Source organism: Podarcis liolepis, assembly GCF_965112155.1.
Source record: "Podarcis liolepis genome assembly, chromosome: 10".
NCBI lineage: Eukaryota > Metazoa > Chordata > Lepidosauria > Squamata > Lacertidae > Podarcis > Podarcis liolepis.
The window spans coordinates 29606069-29623827 of NC_139562.1; the positions used below are offsets into that span (position 1 = coordinate 29606069).

Consider the following 17759-nt stretch of genomic DNA (forward strand, 5'->3'; position numbering starts at 1 on the left):
CTTTGTTGTCTTACCTTTTTCCTCCTGGCTTCTTAACCATTTGGCTTGTCTCTCCTTGATCCTTTTGTTCCTGGTCACAGGAAGAGACATGAAGGGCAGGCACTATTGATCAATTTTGCAGTCGGAAAGTATGGCACGGAGACCAGTGCAGTTGCACTTCTCCATATACAGTGGCACCTCGGTTCTCAAACGGAATTCCATTCCCGAAGCCTGTTCGGCTTCCAAAACATTCAAAAACTGAGGCACACCTTCCCATTGGTTGCAAGAGCTTCTTGCACTCAGCGGAAACTGCGTCGCACATTCTTGTTCCAAAAAATGTTTGAAAACGGAAGCATTTTCTTCCGGGTTTTCGGCTTTCAAGAACCGAAACATATGACAACGGAGGGGTTCGGGAACCTAGGTTCCACTGTATAGGACTGTCCCTTGGCTTAAAGTTCAGATCATCCCCTTCCAGATCAGGCATTCACCTAAGGATTGCTGTGCAACACCTTTCACTGGCTTAAAAGTTACATATATATTCTTTCAAATGGAACCAATGTGCAAAGGTAAAGAGACCCCTGACCGTTAGGTCCGGTCGCAGACAGCTCTGGGGTTGTGGTGCTCATCTCACTTTACTGGCCGAGGGAGCTCGCATACAGCTTCCGGTTCATGTAGCCAGCATGACTAAGCCGCTTCTGGCGAAACCAGAGCAGCGCACAGAAACATCATTTACCTTCCCACCGGAGCGGTACCTATTTATCTACTTGCATTTTGACGCACTTTTGAACTGCTAGGTTGGCAGGAGCAGGGACCGAGCAACGGGAGCTCACCCTGTTGCGAGGATTCAAACCGCTGACCTTCTGATCGGCAAGCCCTAGGCTCTGTGGTTTAACCCACAGCGCCACCCGCGTCCAATGCTTAGCAGTTCATAAATGCTATGCAAGTAAGAAACAAGCTGTCCTAATGTCTTTTGCCATGTTGAATATGCAGCTGGCAGCAAAACTCTGTGTAAGGAACAAATTAAAATGGCATGCAAGGAGCTTAGCAGAGAGTCTCTAAATCTCATTTCTTAGGAAACCCAACACGGGGTGCGGTATATGGTGGGCACCCATACATTCTCTGCAAAAGGATCTGATACTGTTTGGCATCTTGAGAATCTTAACATTTTCAAGCATGTTTGCAGAGAAAATCCTGAGAGAGTATGTCTGTGTGAAGAAAGAGAGATTGGGAAATGAGATGGTGGCTCTAGTATGCAAAGGCTGTGGCTGTAGTGTTCCACACTGCCTGCACCTCTCTAAGATTTTGGACAGAACTGCCGAGACTTCTGGCCATAACATTGGTCTTTGTGAGTAGTGTGTCTAGCTGTAAACTCTACAGAATATGTGTGTGCATGATGAACATGCCCACAGAGGCTAATCTGTCCTCAAGCTCATATCTCATAGCTAGCACTGTAATATCTGCAGCATTCTCTTGGCACCAGGAAGCGGAGACTGGGAGAAACCAAACATAAAGATTTGTTCGTGGAGTCACTAATGACCATATCATAGCCATAGATAGTAACGGGCTTGTGCTAGGTTGTTAGGGAAACTAACAAGCTTTTGAAAGTGTCTGACCTGCTTGGATTCATTTTCATTTCTGCACGATTCTTCAGAGGCGTTTTGCCCTGAAAATGCCCACTAAAATACATTACATTCCCCCCCCCCCCCAGTTCTTAATTGGGCTTTTGATGAATGTGGTGGTGTGCTTCGTCCTGCTCAGAAGGCAGTCAAGTCTGATCACAAAACTTGTTCTGGCCACTCAGTCAACACATCCAAGAACCTTCAGCTTGTGCAGGTCCTCTGCTCCTCTCAGGGACGTCTGCAGGACCAGTAGATTGGCTACATGCTGTCAGGGTTAGTTGTCACAGAGGGAAAGGTCTGGGCTTCTTCAAGACACAACCTGCATGTCTGGCTATGTACAAAAGCAGCCAAGCAGGAACCCCTGACAATTGCTGAATGGACACCCCCACTGTCTTGCTTGGATGTAAGGGAGCATCATCTTGCCCCTTGCAGTTATGGTGGTGAAAAGCCCATCACATGGGCATAACATTGCTGCTGCTCTTGCTGCTCTTAGAAGCTTGTAAACAGGGGTAGGCAAACTAAGGCCCAGGGGCCAGATCCAGCCCAATCGCCTTCTCAATCCAGCCCACGGACGATACGGCAATCAGCGCGTTTTTACATGAGCAGACTGTGTCCTTTTATTTAAAATCCACCTCTGGGTTATTTTGGGGGCCTGCCTGGTGTTTTCACATGAGTAGAATGTGTGCTTTTATTTAAAATGCATCTCTGGGTTATTTGTGGGCCATAGGAATGCGTTCATTTTTATTATTTTTTTCAAAATATAGTCTGGCCTCCCAGAAGGTCTGAGGGACAGTGGACCGGCCCCCTGCTGAAAACGTTTGCTGAGCCCTGCTCTGAAAGGAAAAAGAAACCTTGTAAAGGCGCCATGTGATGAAAGCTTCAGTCACCTAGGCTGCCATGTGCTATTTAGTTATTGCAGGAATAATTCAATCTGCTGCACTTCATGGCTTGTTAAAAACGAGCTCGTCGCTGTCTCCCTAGCTTCAAAACACTTTTTGCGGTGGCGGGGGGGGGGGAGGGAGGGAGACTTCATTATGATATTTTTTCTGCGTGCCAACATGGCCCAGTGGCACACTCTCCCTCACACTGAGTCTGCCGACCATTGCATTTAGTGTCTGATCCTTCTGTGATGTAACAGTTCCTCTAAGGTGCTGCCCTGGGGCACCTGAGGTCAGGATGCTGAGGCAACCGGAAGGAAGGGATTTGGCAGAGGGTGCCTCTGGGGGACCTGGGAGTAAAGCAGATTAAATGTGATTTAGGCATGCCCAAGGAGGTAGCTTTCCTCCAGAAATCCAGGTCTTTAATGACCTCAGCAGCCCTCAACCTAATTTGTTTGCTGCTCAAGTGCATGGTTTCATTTCAGCCTCTTGGCTGCTGTTTGCTGGTCACTGCTAACATTGGTTCCTTTATGTAAGGGGGGGCGGGTGTGGAATTACAGCTTGTGCAACATTTCTTGGAGTGGATTATCGCTCAAGACATGGGGGTGTCTTCCTTGAGACCGCAGATACTTCTGTTAAGGAATTACCTGTGTGGGATGATTACCACAGAGTAACAAACATGCTTTAAATTGAGATGCAAATGTAACAGTCATGTACCAGTAGATGCTGTTTTCAAGCAGCAGCACTCTGAAGGACAAATGCTCCCACTAAATGTAAGAAAGGAAAATAAAAATAAAAATGAAACCCTCATAAACTGAGTTAACCGTGATGGTTAAGGGACCGCCAGCTAGTTTTGTTCTAGGTCCCCTTTCTAATTTTCTTTCTTCTCTTCACCCTGATTGTTTTCGGCCATTTTGGGAAGGGGGTACTGGTACAAAATACTTCAAAAATATCAGGCAGACTTCTGTGGCACCTGCCATTCTAGTTTTGTTTTGCACAGTTCATGAGATTTGGTTATTTCTATGCATTTTAAGGATAATCTAAGAAAGTGAGAGGCAAGCAAGGACTCCACACAAGACTGCTCTGAAGCTACTGGGTCAATAATATTTACAAGATAGCAAATTACCCATGGCCAGTCCACATAATTAAGCAACAGTTCTAACAAAAGCTGTTCGTACAAAACTTCCTCAGAAGTTATACGTTACTGCCTGTATTGAACTATCATCCTGACAGGTTTGTGCAGGGGTCATAAGACACTGCCAGCATTCAGCTGTTACCTTGCACTTTCTGGTGCAATTTCCCATCCCTTTTCTTATCTGCCTTTTTGTGGTTAAAAAAATGACAGAGTAGTTGCACTCAAAGGTGTCGGATGGCAACCAAATCTGGAGGAAATAAATAGCCCATCTGGAAATGCTGCCACGTTAAAATAATATTTACATTGGGGGTTGGTGGTTTGCCGTCTGCTGCTTTTTGTGCCCTCAATTTGGCTGAAGAGATCCTGTTGCCAGGAGCTGCGAAATTGCAAGTGATGTCCTTTCAGGAGGGCACAGCTGTAATGCAGGAGGTACAGCATAGTAATGAATCCCACTCGGTACCCAGTATGCTTATCAAAGCCAAAGCGCCGTATTCTTCGCTCCATAAGACGCACCTGATCATAAGACGCACCTAGTTTTTAGAGGAGGAAAACAATGAAAAAATATATTCTGAATCAAACAGTGGATGTATGATTTTTGTGGTTCATGCTGTGGTCACAGACACGATATGTGAGTTTGGGGTAGCCCAATGCAAAAATCCTGAAAATCCATGTGGATCTATGCTTTGTAACCATGTTTTTGCACCATTGCAGCCACACAAAACAGTGGATGCGTGATTTTTTTGGTGCAGGCGGTAGCCATGGACATGCTATGTGATCTGCTGGTGAATTTGGGGTGACCCAATGCAAAAATCCTGAGGATCCATGTGCTTTTACCTCCCCTTTCCCAGGCAGCCTCCTTTATCGCTAGAGTCCCTTATCTTCCTCCTGGTCGCTTGCCAATCAGCTGCTCAGTGGCTTTGTTTCAACACCCCCTTCCCTCTTTCTAAAAAAAAACAAACCATGATCTGCTTTTTGCCCCTGGGCAATTTGACTCCAGGGCCCACGCATTCGCTCCATAAGACACACAGGCATTTCCCCTTACTTATTAGGAGGGAAAAAGTGTGTCCTATGGAGCGAAAAATATGGTAACTTCAGCTGCGTAAAGGACTGGCTGAATTTCCAGGATTGTCTGGAAATGAGTTGGAATCAGGCATGTTTAGGGTGTTGTGGTAGCTGCTGCAGCAGCAGAGATTGTGCCACATTATGCTGTTGTTTGGAGATGCAAATTAGTAGCACTGGGCTGCCAAGAATGAAGGACTTGTCTGTGACTGAATCTTTGGTGCAGTACAAGAATTAAGTTAGGCAATTGTTTTTTATTGGATCTATGGTGTGTGTGTGTGTGTGTGTGTGTGTGTGTGTGTGTGTGCGCGCACACACAAGCTTTCAATTTCCAAAGGGTAATTCTTCCAGTAGAATGGAAGGTAAAGCAAATTCTGAATTGGCATACAAAACAGCACAAATATAGGGCATTACTCATGGGTGCTTAGTATTTCTACCTCTGGCTATAGAAAGGCTACAAGCAGCCCTGCTGGGTAAAGAACAAAGGATAGATTTATGTATTAAAGGCAGGCTCAGAAGATGCATCCACTTTTTCTTAACCCCTGCCCAGACTCCTGTGACCATCTCATACCATGCAATAAAAGGAAAGGCTTTTTTGTTTATAGATGATGGATGCTGCTTAGTTTGGCCTCTTTCCAGCCACAAACCTTTCCCACCAGAGGAGGACAGTAGCACAGTGGGGCAGAGGCTTTGAAGTTAAAGGTAGCTAGAGCTACCCTGGCCTGCGGCAATCCCTGGCCAATGGACTAGGCTGGCCATACTGCAAAAAGTATAACAAGGTTTCTTTCCCTTTAGGAGCTTTGAAAGAGCGCAACAACCAACAGGTACCGTTTTTCCTGCTGTAGCAACACTGAAGAACTTTTACCTGCCGTAGAACACCTTAAAGGGACAGAAGCCCTGTTGTGGATAGAACACTAACTAAGCGTGCATTTTTTGCAAAAAAAAAAAAAAAAATAGAAGGCATTTTCCTCTCATTAGGGCTACATTAGAGGGCTGAGCTAATGGCATGACTTACCTGAAATGTTTGCATTGAACATTTACTTGGCATGCCTGAAAGCGTAATCATTCTACCGTCTTCCATCCCTGTTTTAGGCCAGAGGGGAAAACCCTTTCTTGTTACACAGTCTGGTCTACATAGCAGCCACCTGAAGTCCACTTAGGACTGGTGGAAGTTTCTTTTTCCAACAGAAATGTGGCCAATAGTTGACATCTCCTTAGCTACATACCTTCTCTCTCGTTGAAGATTTGGCACACAGCCAGTCTTTCAAAATGGATATATGACTTTCCGATCTATATGGTACTCCTCTGCCCATTCTACATACGGAAACTGTTAAAGGCTCTGCATGCAGAAGGTCACAAGCTGACATCTCTAGGTAGAAGTGGGAGAGACCTTGGTCTGAAACTCTGGAGAGCGGCTGCCAGTCAGTGCAGACAATACTGACTGAAGTGGACCCAAGAGTTTGACTCAGCATAAGGCAGCTTGCTATGTTCCTAATATGCTCTACACCTTTGACAAAACTGGGAAAACCATGTCCAAGGGTAAGAATTACAATGTGATGGCCTCCTTTGCTGAGCTCTGGATTAGTAGAGGTAGCTTAGAAAAAGGTATCAAAGATAGACTGATCATTAAAATCTCCTAATTTAAGTGTTTGTCGGTACATGGGGGACAACCCCCCGCTGTGTTGAAAAGCATTACATAATTCTGCAAGCCATTCAGGGGAGCCCTGTGGCTTGTATTCCTTCAAATTTCCATTCACAGTATAGTGGAACCTCGGTTTTCGAACTTAATCTGTTCCGGAAAACCATTTGACTTCCGAAACATTTGAAAACCGAAGCATGCATTTCTGGAAGCAATTACGTCTGGAAAACTCAATGCGGAAACCACATGGCATGTTCAGCTTCCGAAAAGCATTAAAAAATGGAAGCATTTACTTCCAGGTTCTCAGCATTCAAAAGCTGAAACGTTCGACTTCTGAGATGCTCAAAAACCAAGGTACCACTGTACCATTGCGCCTTTACACATATAAACATCACTCTTCTTGAGACTTGGTCTATCTCATCCCAGCATCCAGAAACATCCGTTTTCCATATACACTCCTCCTTAGGCTGGACCAGACCCCATACAATAGCAACATTGTCTCTTGTTCATCAAAGCTGAGCTCCACATAGCTAAAAACTGTCTCTTTCCACTGTCTGGTCAGCACCGCAGCCCCCCGGTACCAAAGCTACACCCTCCCCTTCCGGCCTGCCAGCTCCATCCACATTCCTGTTCTCTGCAATGTGGTTCACTGCATCACCCCCTGCATTGTTTATGTTACGGGAGAGGTGGTGATTGTCTCCAGGATGATCCTCTGCTTCTGGGACATCTGATTCTGCTTCCTCTGTTTCACTGCCACCTCCGCCTGCAGGAGGGTTCTCTGGCTGAGAGTTCTTCTTTTCCTTCCGGCTCAGGCAGCAGTAAGAAGCCACAGCCAGGAACAGAGACGACAACACCACCTCTGAGCCAGCCAGGTAGAAGATAACCTCGTATTTCTTGAGCGCATCCACCAATCGTCCTGGGATTTTTTAAAAAGAGAAACAGAGAGAACATAGCATATCTGTATTATAGCAACCTCCCACAATTTCATGTTGATGCCATATGAAAGCACTTCCTCAGAAACTGGAATCTGTGCTGCTTGAAAGCTCACAAAATGTAGACATCAAGGCAGAAAATGGTACCCACAGTCAGTATATTTTCCCCTCTTCTTAGTTCCATGCATTCCCCTGCCTGGTCACTGAAGCAGCAGAGATGGTAGGATACAACTATGGAAGGAACAGGATGAGCAAGTTGTTTCTTTAAGGCAGGGGTAGCTGACTTGTGGCTTCCCAGTGGCACACAATGATGGAAGCTGCCATCCAACAACATCTCAAGGGCCACATGTTATCCACCCCAACTTGGTTTGGAGGTGAATCTGGGCTGGCCTGTACGCACACATCTCACAAGCCTCACTTCTAAGTCTTACTCCCCCAAGTTTCTAGTGCTTAACTCTGTTCTCATTGCTGCTTCAGTTAATGGTGATGTTAGGTAGCCCCTAGGGCTAGCAGGAAGAGGGACCGCGTGCTTGTGGAAGAAAAGCAACAAAGGGAGAGTGATGCTGAGGGTTGCAAAGGTAGAGATCAGGGTCCTTGGGCCACCCTGGAACAACACACTTGGTCTTGGGCTAGCCCTTATTTCAGCCTAACCTACCTTAAAGGATTGTTGTGCAAATAAAATGGGAGACGATCAGGCATGAACTCCCTAGAAGAAGTAGTGAGCTAAAAATTTAATAAAAACTAAACCCCCAAACCCTGGCTCCTAACCACAAATATACTGAGACTCATCAGTGGGATGGGATAGCTTTCTGCACATGTTCAAATGCACCCTCCTCTTTATTATTACTTTTATGAAGTTTTTGTCTTGGGGTTGGGCTCTTTCATGGAAGACCCACCCGCAATTAAGCTCTGCAGAAATGAGTGCAGGTAACAGGTGCCCAAGACTTACCTGCAGTGGGTGGTCCGATGAGCACAGCAAAGGCCTCAATGAGCAGCACAAGCCCGATGGCGCTGGAGAACTTCTGGGACCCAATGATGGCCATGAGCACTTCAAACTGCAGGGCCCCCACCATCCCGTAGGAGATGCCAAAGAAAATGCAGAAAATGACAAGGGCCGTGTAATCGGTGGCCCTGGCGCTGAAGATATCTGTCAGGCCATTGAAGAGCATAGCGAAGCTGAACAAGTAGGTCACGTGGGGCCGCACCCGCTTCAGCCCAGCAAGCACCCCACAGGATGGGCGGGCAAAGATGTCTATGAAACCAATGATGGACAGGAGGAAAGCGGCCTCCTTGTCTGGCACTCCTGAGTCTTTGGCATAGTTGACTAGCAATATGGTGGGCACAAAGAGACCTAAGACCATGATGAACTTGGCAATGGCGTAAATGACGAAACCCCGGTTTTTAAAGATGGAAAAATCCAACAGCTTCTTCCCTTTCTTGGGCTTCTTCTTCTTCTTGGCTTTATTTGACTTCTTGGCGCTCTCCGTGGTGCTGACAGCCTCTTCAGCCCTTCCTCCCATGGGCAGCATTTCTTTGGCTTCATACTTGTCCTGGGCTTCCTCTCCTTTCTTCTTCCTGTTCAGCTCCAGGGGTCTCATGACTGCTCCGCAGGTGCAGCAGTTAAGCAGGAGCCCCCCCATGATGAGGAATCCCCCTCGCCAGCCAAACTTCTCCAGCAAGACTTGGCCCAGTGGAGAGAGGGCTGAAAGGAAGACGGGACTCCCGGCCGCAGCGAGCCCATTGGCAAGAGGTCTGCGCTTGTCAAAGTAGGACCCTAACATGATCAGAGAAGGCTGAAAGTTCAGAGCCATGCCTAAACCTGTGGGGTATAAAGGCATTTGTGAGTAATAGGTGAGAAAATAGGATTGTGGCTTTAAGAGATGTACAGTGGTACCTCGGGTTACAGACACCTCAGGTTACGTGATTTCGGGTTACGCACTGTGCCAAACCCGGAAATACTGGAACGGGTTACTTCCGGGTTTCGGCACTCATGCATGCGAAGAGGCACTAAATTGTGCTTTGCGCATGCGCAGAAGCACCAGATCTCAACCTGCACATGTGCAGACGTGGCACTGCGGGTTGCGAATGGTGCGGATTGCAAACGTGCTTCCAGCATGGATCACGTTTGTAACCCAAGGCTCCACTGTATAGGTTTCAAGATCCTGGTATATCAGCTTTACTGAGATCCCCATTGCACAGCCAATTCCTGAACATAGAATTCATCCATGCAATTTATAACACTTCAGAGTTATTTCAGACTATTATTTGAAGTTATATGTCATGAAGACAGTACCTCTTGATTGGGCTCCACTCAATCACAGAATTTGCAAAGCAAACACAGAAGCCTAGCTGATATCACCAATAATGCTCACACGTACCCCAAAGGAGCCCAAAAGGTGCATTTAGCATCACATGTGTGAAAATGCTGCGAGCATCATGTTCTTTCCTCCCTTTTGCACTTTCACACCACTCTGACAATTTCTCATGCCATCTCTCACTTCCAGATGCATTCCCACGTGGCACTGCTTTCCACCCAGCCCCCTTGCCCAACGCTAACCTGTCAGCACACCAGCCGTCAGGTACAGCTCAATAATGTTGGTGGTGAAGGAGGCTAGAATCATCCCAGAGGAAGCCAGGAGCCCACCAACAAGCATGACAGGCCGGCACCCAAACTGGTTCACCAAAATGCTGCTCACAGGCCCTGCAGAGAATCAAAGAAACAAGAAAGGGAGGAAAGGCCTGGGTTAAATAAAAAGGGGAGGAAAAAGCGAAGCAACGTGTGATTTCCTGTCACCATGTGATTGGCTGCATTATTATGAATAGAAGAAACATCTGCCATCCTTAAGAACAAGGGTGGAGGAACTTTTTTTTCCTGTTGAAGGTGACATTCCCTTGTGAGTAATCTGTTGTGAGCCACATGCCAGTGCTGGGCAGGGGCAGATCAAATGTTGCTGTAGTTTTCAGCACTACAGGATTATCTAGCTCGCTCTCTAGGCCACTACATAGGGACACAGGTGGCGCTGTGGTCTAAACCACTGAGCTTCTTGGGCTTGCCAATCAGAAGGTTGGCGGGGTGAGCTCCCGTTGTTCTGTCCCAACTCCTGCCTACCTAGCAGTTCGAAAGCACACCAGCGCAGGTAGATAAATAGGTACCACTGTGGTGGGAAGGTAAACGGCGTTTCCGTGCGCTCTGGTTTCCGTCACAGTGTCCTGTTGCACCAGAAGCAGTTTAGTCATGTTGGCCACATGTCCCGGAAAGCTGCCTGTGGACAAATGCAGGCTCCCTCAGCCTGAATGTGAGATGAGTGCCACACCCCATAGTTGCCTTTGACTGGACTTAACCATCCAAGTGTCCTTTAACTTTTTTTGCCTTTATCTAGGCCACCACAGCTCTCTCCCTGCTTTCTTCTCTCTTTCCATCTCTCCATCCATTTCAGGTTTCTCCCTCAGTCCCTCCTCCATAAACACAGCTCCAAAGTGATTGAAGAAGAGTTTGAATTTGATATCCCGCTTTATCACTACCTGAAGGAGTCTCAAAGCGGCTAACATTCTCCTTTCCCTTCCTCCCCCACAACAAACACTCTGTGAGGTGAGTGGGGCTGAGAGACTTCAAAGAAGTGTGACTAGCCCAAGGTCACCCAGCAGCTGCATGTGGAGGAGCAGAGGCACGAACCCGATTCACCAGAATACGAGTCTATCACTCTTAACCACTACACCACACTGGATTTGCAGGGAGATTGCCCCAACCATCTCAGCTCCTTCTGCTTCCTTTTTCTCCTCCCTCTGGGGTCTCCCACTGCCAACACACACACACACACACACACACACACACACACACACACACGCACACACGCACACACAGTGTGCTGAAAGACTCCTAGGCTCGTCATGCGGCTGCTGCATCTCCTTCTCCTCTCTACATACAGTATACTGAAGAGAAAGTGATTCCCAGAGGGGTGGTCCAGGAGTAGGCAAGAGTAGGCACACAACATCCACAGGGCCATATGCCATAGGTCCTGTGGTACCAATCAGGGTGGGCAGAATCTGTCAGAGGAGGAAGAAGAAGATAGTCCCAATGATGGAGATGGGGGAAGCCTGAGTAGCAAGTTGGGAGAGGACTTAGCTCTGGGATTGCTGGACATCATATAAGGGGGTAGAGAACCATGTGGGCCAGTAAGGTTTTCATGATAGTTGGAGAGACTGGCGTCTAGTCATTGGGGCAGCTGAACTAGAGGTGGAAGGGAACTGGTCAGACAGACTTAATCTTGTTGTTGAGGATGCACTGTCATCTGCACCAGCACAAACAGACCCAGCCCACTCCCCAAATCGCACCACCGCAAGCTCAGTCATCTTGCTTGGGAGAAGAACTGCATGAATGTCTGGAAGATGCTCTCTGGCACTGTTATACTTCATAGGCAAACAGGAAAGTAGCCTCGCACCTCAGACTTCTGACTGCTGGCTTTTTGGCTGCAAGCCTTTTGTTCTCTGCCCCAGCCATTGGCATTGCAATGTGCAAAGCAATGTCAAAGAATGCTTGCCAACATTCAACCACAGCAACACAAGAAAGTTTACTCAATTAGTTATTTGCTTTCCCGCCCTCCAGATCTGGGGGCCAGAAATGCTGTGGACTGCAGGGGTCTGGGGCACCAGGGCAGCTGAAGTTATAGGAATCCAGGAGGGGAGCTGGGTGAAAGCTCACTCTGCTCAGAATAGCAGCAGACTGTTGGTGGGAAGGTGGTTAAAGAGGCCACTCACAATAAATCAGTGAGATCCTTGCCTAGATCTTTGCTTTCATGGCTGTGTACATTTTATCAGCACAGACAAGGAAGTGTTTCATGGGACAGAGTCGTGGGATCCTTACCTGTTCCATACAACATAGCCAGCATGATAGATGAGATCCAAGCTGTGTCACTATAGCCCACATGGAAGTCATGCATCAGCTCCTTGAAATATATGCTCACTGCCTTTGGAAAGGCATAGGAAAAGCCAGTGATGACAAAGCAACCCAACAGTACTATCCAGCCCCAGCCACCATCTGGAGGCTTTGCTCTTTCTGGCAGGTGGCCGTCCTCAGCATGGCCCTTCCCCATTGGTCAACCAGGGGAGGAACCCAAAGGCGAGCGAGATGAGTGGTGCTGCAGGAACAGAAGAGAACAGAGGATGCAGATACAGACAAGCAGCTCCCATTGTCTCCCTTCAGCCTCGTTTCTGTTCATGTGCTTCCCCTCCCTCTTTAAATCTGAAGTAGGGCAATAACTATGTCTGAAGGCAAACTCATGCTAACAGTGCTGCTCAACAAGGCAATAGCTGCAGTAAATAAATACTGCAGCATCAAAATGCAGCGTAAAGCAATGAGAACTAAGGACGATTAATTAAGAGTAAAATGCAACTGAAACACAATTTAAAATTCAGTTCAGATGTAAGAGGCCCAGTTTGTGAAACAAGTTGCTTGAAAGGCCTGGGTGAGTAAAAGGATACTTCCCCTTTCTCTGAAAATCCATAAAGGTGGGACCAGCCTAACCTCTCTGAGAAGGCTATACCATAACTGGGGTACCACTACTGAAAGGGGCCTCTTCCTGTTCCTTACCCACTTGGCTTCATTTGCAGGATCACTCAGAACAGGGCCTCTGAAGCAGATCTTAATATTCAGTCAGTATATAAGGGGAAAGTCACTCTTTCAGGGAACCTGGTCTCAAGCCACTTAGGTTTAAATCTCAATTCAACATCAATAATACAACCAAAAACCAATGAATAGTTGTATAACATATAGGACCTCTTCGGTTTTTTGAGGGAGCTGGGTATGTTTAGCCTGAGAGGAGATATGATAGCCATCTTCAAATATCTCAAGCCTGTTTTCTTCTGCTCTGGAGGGTAGGGCTTGATCCAGTGGATTCAATTAACAAGAAAGGAGATTCCGACTAAACATCAGAAGGAACTTTCTGATGGTAAGAGCTGTTCAACAGTGGAATGGACTTCCTCATGAGGTGGTGGACTCTCCTTCATTAGAAGTTTTTAAGCAGAGGTTGGATGGCCATCTGTCATGGATGCTTTAACTGAGGTTCCTGCATTGCAGGGGGCTGGACTAGATGGGCCTCAGGGTCCCTTCCAACTCTACAATTCTATGATTCTATGAAACTTTCATGGAAACAGCAAGAAGCAAAGAACTGGCATTTCTGGCACCGCTACTTCCTCTGGACAGTCAGAAGACATAGCAACGTATCTCCAGCTTGGAGCCGGAATATCTAGGCTCTGACACTTTCTCTTTCCCCCTTGAGTTTATTCCCCTCTGGTCCTTGGATTTCCTCTCCCACTCTTTGTCTAGCTTTAAATGTTAAAGTACCATGATCTGTGGTGTGATTAAAAACCATTAATACCATCTTTTGCTGAAGGCTCTGCATGCTGCTGTAATGCAGAAAACAATGGCCCCTTCTTCTGAAAGACCTTAAACGCAGACAAATAGGCCAAAAGTTGTGACCAAGAGCACAAATTAAGCAATTATTGTGTGAGTGCATGCCAGACAGATTATTTGCCTGTGTGCAATTGCTATGGTTGAGTACAAAAGTGTGGGTGTAAACAGGGGATTGGAAGGGGGCAGTGGAGGTGTCTCAAAGCCTTAAGCTGGTCAAGAATGTCTATGTAAGTTTGCTACCCCCTCCGCAAGTTTTCCAGTGCAACAACACATGACCTTTGTGATACTGAGCATGCTGGCAATGGGGAGGTTATTATAGCATTAGCATCAGGAGGCCATGCTGCCAGATCCTGTGGCGCTTCAGTGGCTGTGGCAACACCAACAGTGTATCACAGTACCATAACTACCGTGGTACCTTATCTGTACCCAAGAGGGAGGTGTGTACAGCTTATGCCCATTGCAGGGGAACTCCAGGTACTTCCCAGGCACTGGGCTGCCCCAGCACCTGTGGGATCAGCACTGGGCAAGTGCTCTTATGCTACGTTATCTCTGGGGTTATAAGAAGCCATATTTCCCACTTCACTCTCTATTTATCGCATGCAGCTGTGTTTCCATTCTGTTGCAGCTTGTCTTCCACCTATCATGACGTTATTCAGCTCACTGTCCACTACGGTGAAATTAAGTAACTCACGTAATTTATGTAACTAATTAAATTTTTTTGTAATTACATTAGCATTGCATTATTCCACCCTATTCACTTCAGTGCAAAGGAAATAGAATGCGAATGGAGGGACGGGGAAACCTAACATCTGCAGACTGAAAGCACCAGCAGCAGCCAATGCTGATCATATTCCTGGGATTTATTTCCATTCTGGACATGGGACAAATAGTAAGTAAGCATGGGCAATTTCTGCTCTAGTTTCCATTTTTCGCTAGAAATCTCTGGCATCCCAAGTTGTCTCTGGAGGAGAGCCAACACAGCAATACTGATAGAAGCTGCTGCACTGGGACTGGTTTCTGCGCTAGATGTCAATTTAATGCTCAGGGCCAGTCCTACCATGAGGCAGAGTGAGGCAGCCACCTCAGGCGGCAAATGTTGATGAGCAGGAAAGAACTGTGTGTGCCTTGGGGCATGCCCTGCACTCACTAAGCTACAGGTGCCATCTTGTCTTTTGCTTCAGGCAGCCAAATGTATTGGGCCAGCCCGGAGGACACTTGTGCATTTTTGCTGACATGCAAATGATTCAGCAGGGTGGATCCTTTTGCAATGATGTTTTGTAGACCATATTCATGGCAGTTAATACATTATAGTTGCCACACACAAAATTTTCAGTGGCACAATAAAAAAAGCACTTGAGCTGCAAAGTTATCTGCTCCACACAAATAACTCGCTGTATTGTGAGTCATCATTTAAAATGGCCTTTGCATGGGATCTATAGCATGCAAACCAGGGGTGGGGAAACTCTGGCCCTCCAGATGTTCCTGGACTCCAACTCCCATCATCCATCGCCACTGACATGCTGGCTGGGGCCGATGGGAGTTGGAGTCTGACAACGCCTGGAGGGCCAAAGGTTCCCCAGACCTGATATAAATCTGCCTTAGAAGCTTGTTTGCCCCCCTTTCTCTCAGTTTTGCTGGCCTTCATGGATATAGAGACAGGCTTCCACTTTACTTATAAATTGCCTCAGTCTGAAGGCTCCAGGAATATAAAAATAAGCAACACCTAACACCTGGGCAGCAGACTGAAGTGGCACAAAAATCACCAGGTAACAGTCTTCCCCGTTTTGTATGTCTGCTTAAATTATGGTAATTATTTCCACATATGCATATATACATATAGCTCAGCACATGCCATTTTTCATGCAGACTGGTGTCCTCTTTCGTCATCTTCTTGTTGTTGTTGTTGTTGATGATGTGTCTCCTCTTTTTTTTTTCTTTTCTTTTTTTTGGCCACTCTGTCTTAGCCAAAGGCCTACATGTACATATCTATAGAGAGCATGTACATGCATACAGTCTGGCAGAAAAATAATCAGACTCCACGGGAGCAGAGATTTCCCTTCAGGTCCAGTAATCAATATGGCTCATATGCGCTCTTTTTAAAACAAGCCAAGGCAACATAACCCAAGACACAAGGTTCCGCAAAATAAGGGACTCAACACAAACTCCAAATTTCGTTGCAAGACCCGGGAGGCCAGTTCCTGGGATCCCCAAACCTAAAAGAGCAGAGACTCTCCACCTGTATGCACAAGCAGCACAAAGGAAAGCATCCAGGGCAAATTAACTTAGTCTTTAAGAGCATCCCTTGCTCAGTATGTTATGACACCAGTATTCATCCTGAATTGAAACCAGGTGAGCGTCCTCCTTGGGTCACTAATTCCCAACGCATATAACAATGCTAACACCTGACATACAAAATAGCATGCTCCATATTAAAATACAGACCTTGGGTGGGCTGTGCCTTCCCTTTCACTTTTTGACTTCCAAGGAGACAGATCCAAGGAGTGCTTCCTGGTGCCTAGGGCTAGTTTGAAGAAGGAGGGGACAACCTTTCAGAACTCACTCCATGACAGGCATCCAATGAGAACCCCTGGAAGAAGCCTTCTGATTTCTTGCATCCTTCTTCCTGGCCAGCAAAAACCTCAGCTCTCAAAGATCCCGAAAGCCTGGTGCAGATGGGGTCTTCTTGTGGTGATCAATAGCTGCTTCCAGGCCCTCCTCCAGAGTCCCCTTGGCTCTGCGAAGCCTGCAGCTCAAGCACCAAAGTGTTTACAGCATGGATGTGGGTCAGCAGCTGCTTATGTTTTAAAGTCGCTAAAGAATCATAGGTTGCTGATCTAGCAGAAAGAAACCACTTCTCCACTTTTAAGAGGCTTTCCCAGCCAATGGGAAGGAGCAGAGCCGGCATGCCTGGGCCACAATCCCCCAGTAATCCAGCTTCTCCAAAGTGAGAGGTAGCTGGGAGAGGGCAAGAGTCTTTAAGCTTCCTCCCTCTCTGCTCTTGAGGTTTTCCTGCAGGGTTTGAGGAGGGGAGGGCATTGGTTCTGGCTCCCGAGACCAGGGCAGCCTTATGGGACATAATAAAGCTGCAGGAATGATGCTAGAAGGATGCCATCATAGGGCATGACACTGACAAGACACAATCTCAGAGCAGGGAACATGCAGAGGTCAAGATGAACATCCCAGGGACCCTCATGCTTCTCCATTGTCCTATGACAAGCAGTCGTGTTCAGGGTCAGATTCACCATAGCACTAACATCTAGACAACTGTCCCATGCATTCCCTAACCATGCCAATGGTAAGTAAAGCAACAGCTCCATCTGCAGACAATTTAAACAATGACTTCATGTTGCATTTCAGTGCACCTTAAAGGTAAAGGGTAAAGGGACCCCTGACCATTAGGTCCAGTCGTGACCGACTCTGGGGTTGCGACGCTCATCTCGCTCTATGGGCCGAGGGAGCCGGCGTTTGTCCGCAGACAGCTTCCGAGTCATGTGGCCAGCATGACAAGGCCGCTTCTGGCGAACCAGAGCAGCACACGGAAACGCCGTTTACCGTACCTTCCCGCCGGAGGGGTTCCTATTTATGTACTTGCACTTTGACGTGCTTTCGAACTGCTAGGTTGGCAGGAGCTGGGACCAAGCAACGGGAGCTCACCCCGTCACAGGGATTCGAACCGCCGACCTTCTGATCGGCAAGTCCTAGGCTCAGTGGTTTAACCCACAGCGCCACCTGTGTCCCACACAGATGCTTAATTAAGTGTTTTTCTGGATGACCCGTTTATTGAACATTCATCCTGATTTCATTTACGAAAAGCTTATGCCACAGTTGTGGAGCACTTGTGCGTCAGTGGCATTCATCTCTCATTGGAACTGATTTGCCTGTAAGGTGTTTACACACCTTCCTTCAAGTCAATTGTTCATCCCATACTTTTCAATGTGTTTCCAAACCGCAAAAAGTCAATAGTGATATTTTTTTTTAATGGATTTTAATCAGTTTGGATTAGAATGGATTAAAACCCATTTGGATGAAGTCACAATTAACTGTCAATAACTCATGAGAAAAACTGATGAATAGTTCCTTACTGCATGTTTCACATTCATAATATCATA

The 17759-nt window shown here is 46.9% G+C and overlaps 1 protein-coding gene across 1 annotated transcript; it reads right to left on the minus strand.

Moving 5' to 3' along the window:
- Nucleotides 1-6295: 6295 nt before the first annotated feature.
- Nucleotides 6296-16606, minus strand: SLC16A8 (solute carrier family 16 member 8). The gene is made up of 5 exons (XM_083464253.1): nucleotides 16093-16606; nucleotides 12103-12376; nucleotides 9799-9942; nucleotides 8191-9060; nucleotides 6296-7225 (listed from the first exon to the last, which is right to left on the minus strand). Exons 2-5 carry the CDS (start codon nucleotides 12329-12331, stop codon nucleotides 6840-6842), a joined length of 1629 nt encoding a protein of 542 aa, XP_083320379.1. The 5' UTR covers nucleotides 12332-12376; nucleotides 16093-16606; the 3' UTR covers nucleotides 6296-6839.
- Nucleotides 16607-17759: the final 1153 nt, after the last annotated feature.

Coding starts and splice junctions, on each gene's coding strand:
- SLC16A8 (XM_083464253.1), bottom strand. CDS start 12,331: ATGGGGAAGGGCCATGCTGAGGACGGCCACCTGCCAGAAAGAGCAAAG. Junction 9,061..9,798: donor GACGGCTGGTGTGCTGACAG/GTTAGCGTTGGG, acceptor TATACCCCACAG/GTTTAGGCATGGCTCTGAAC. Junction 7,226..8,190: donor CATCGGACCACCCACTGCAG/GTAAGTCTTGGG, acceptor AAAAAATCCCAG/GACGATTGGTGGATGCGCTC.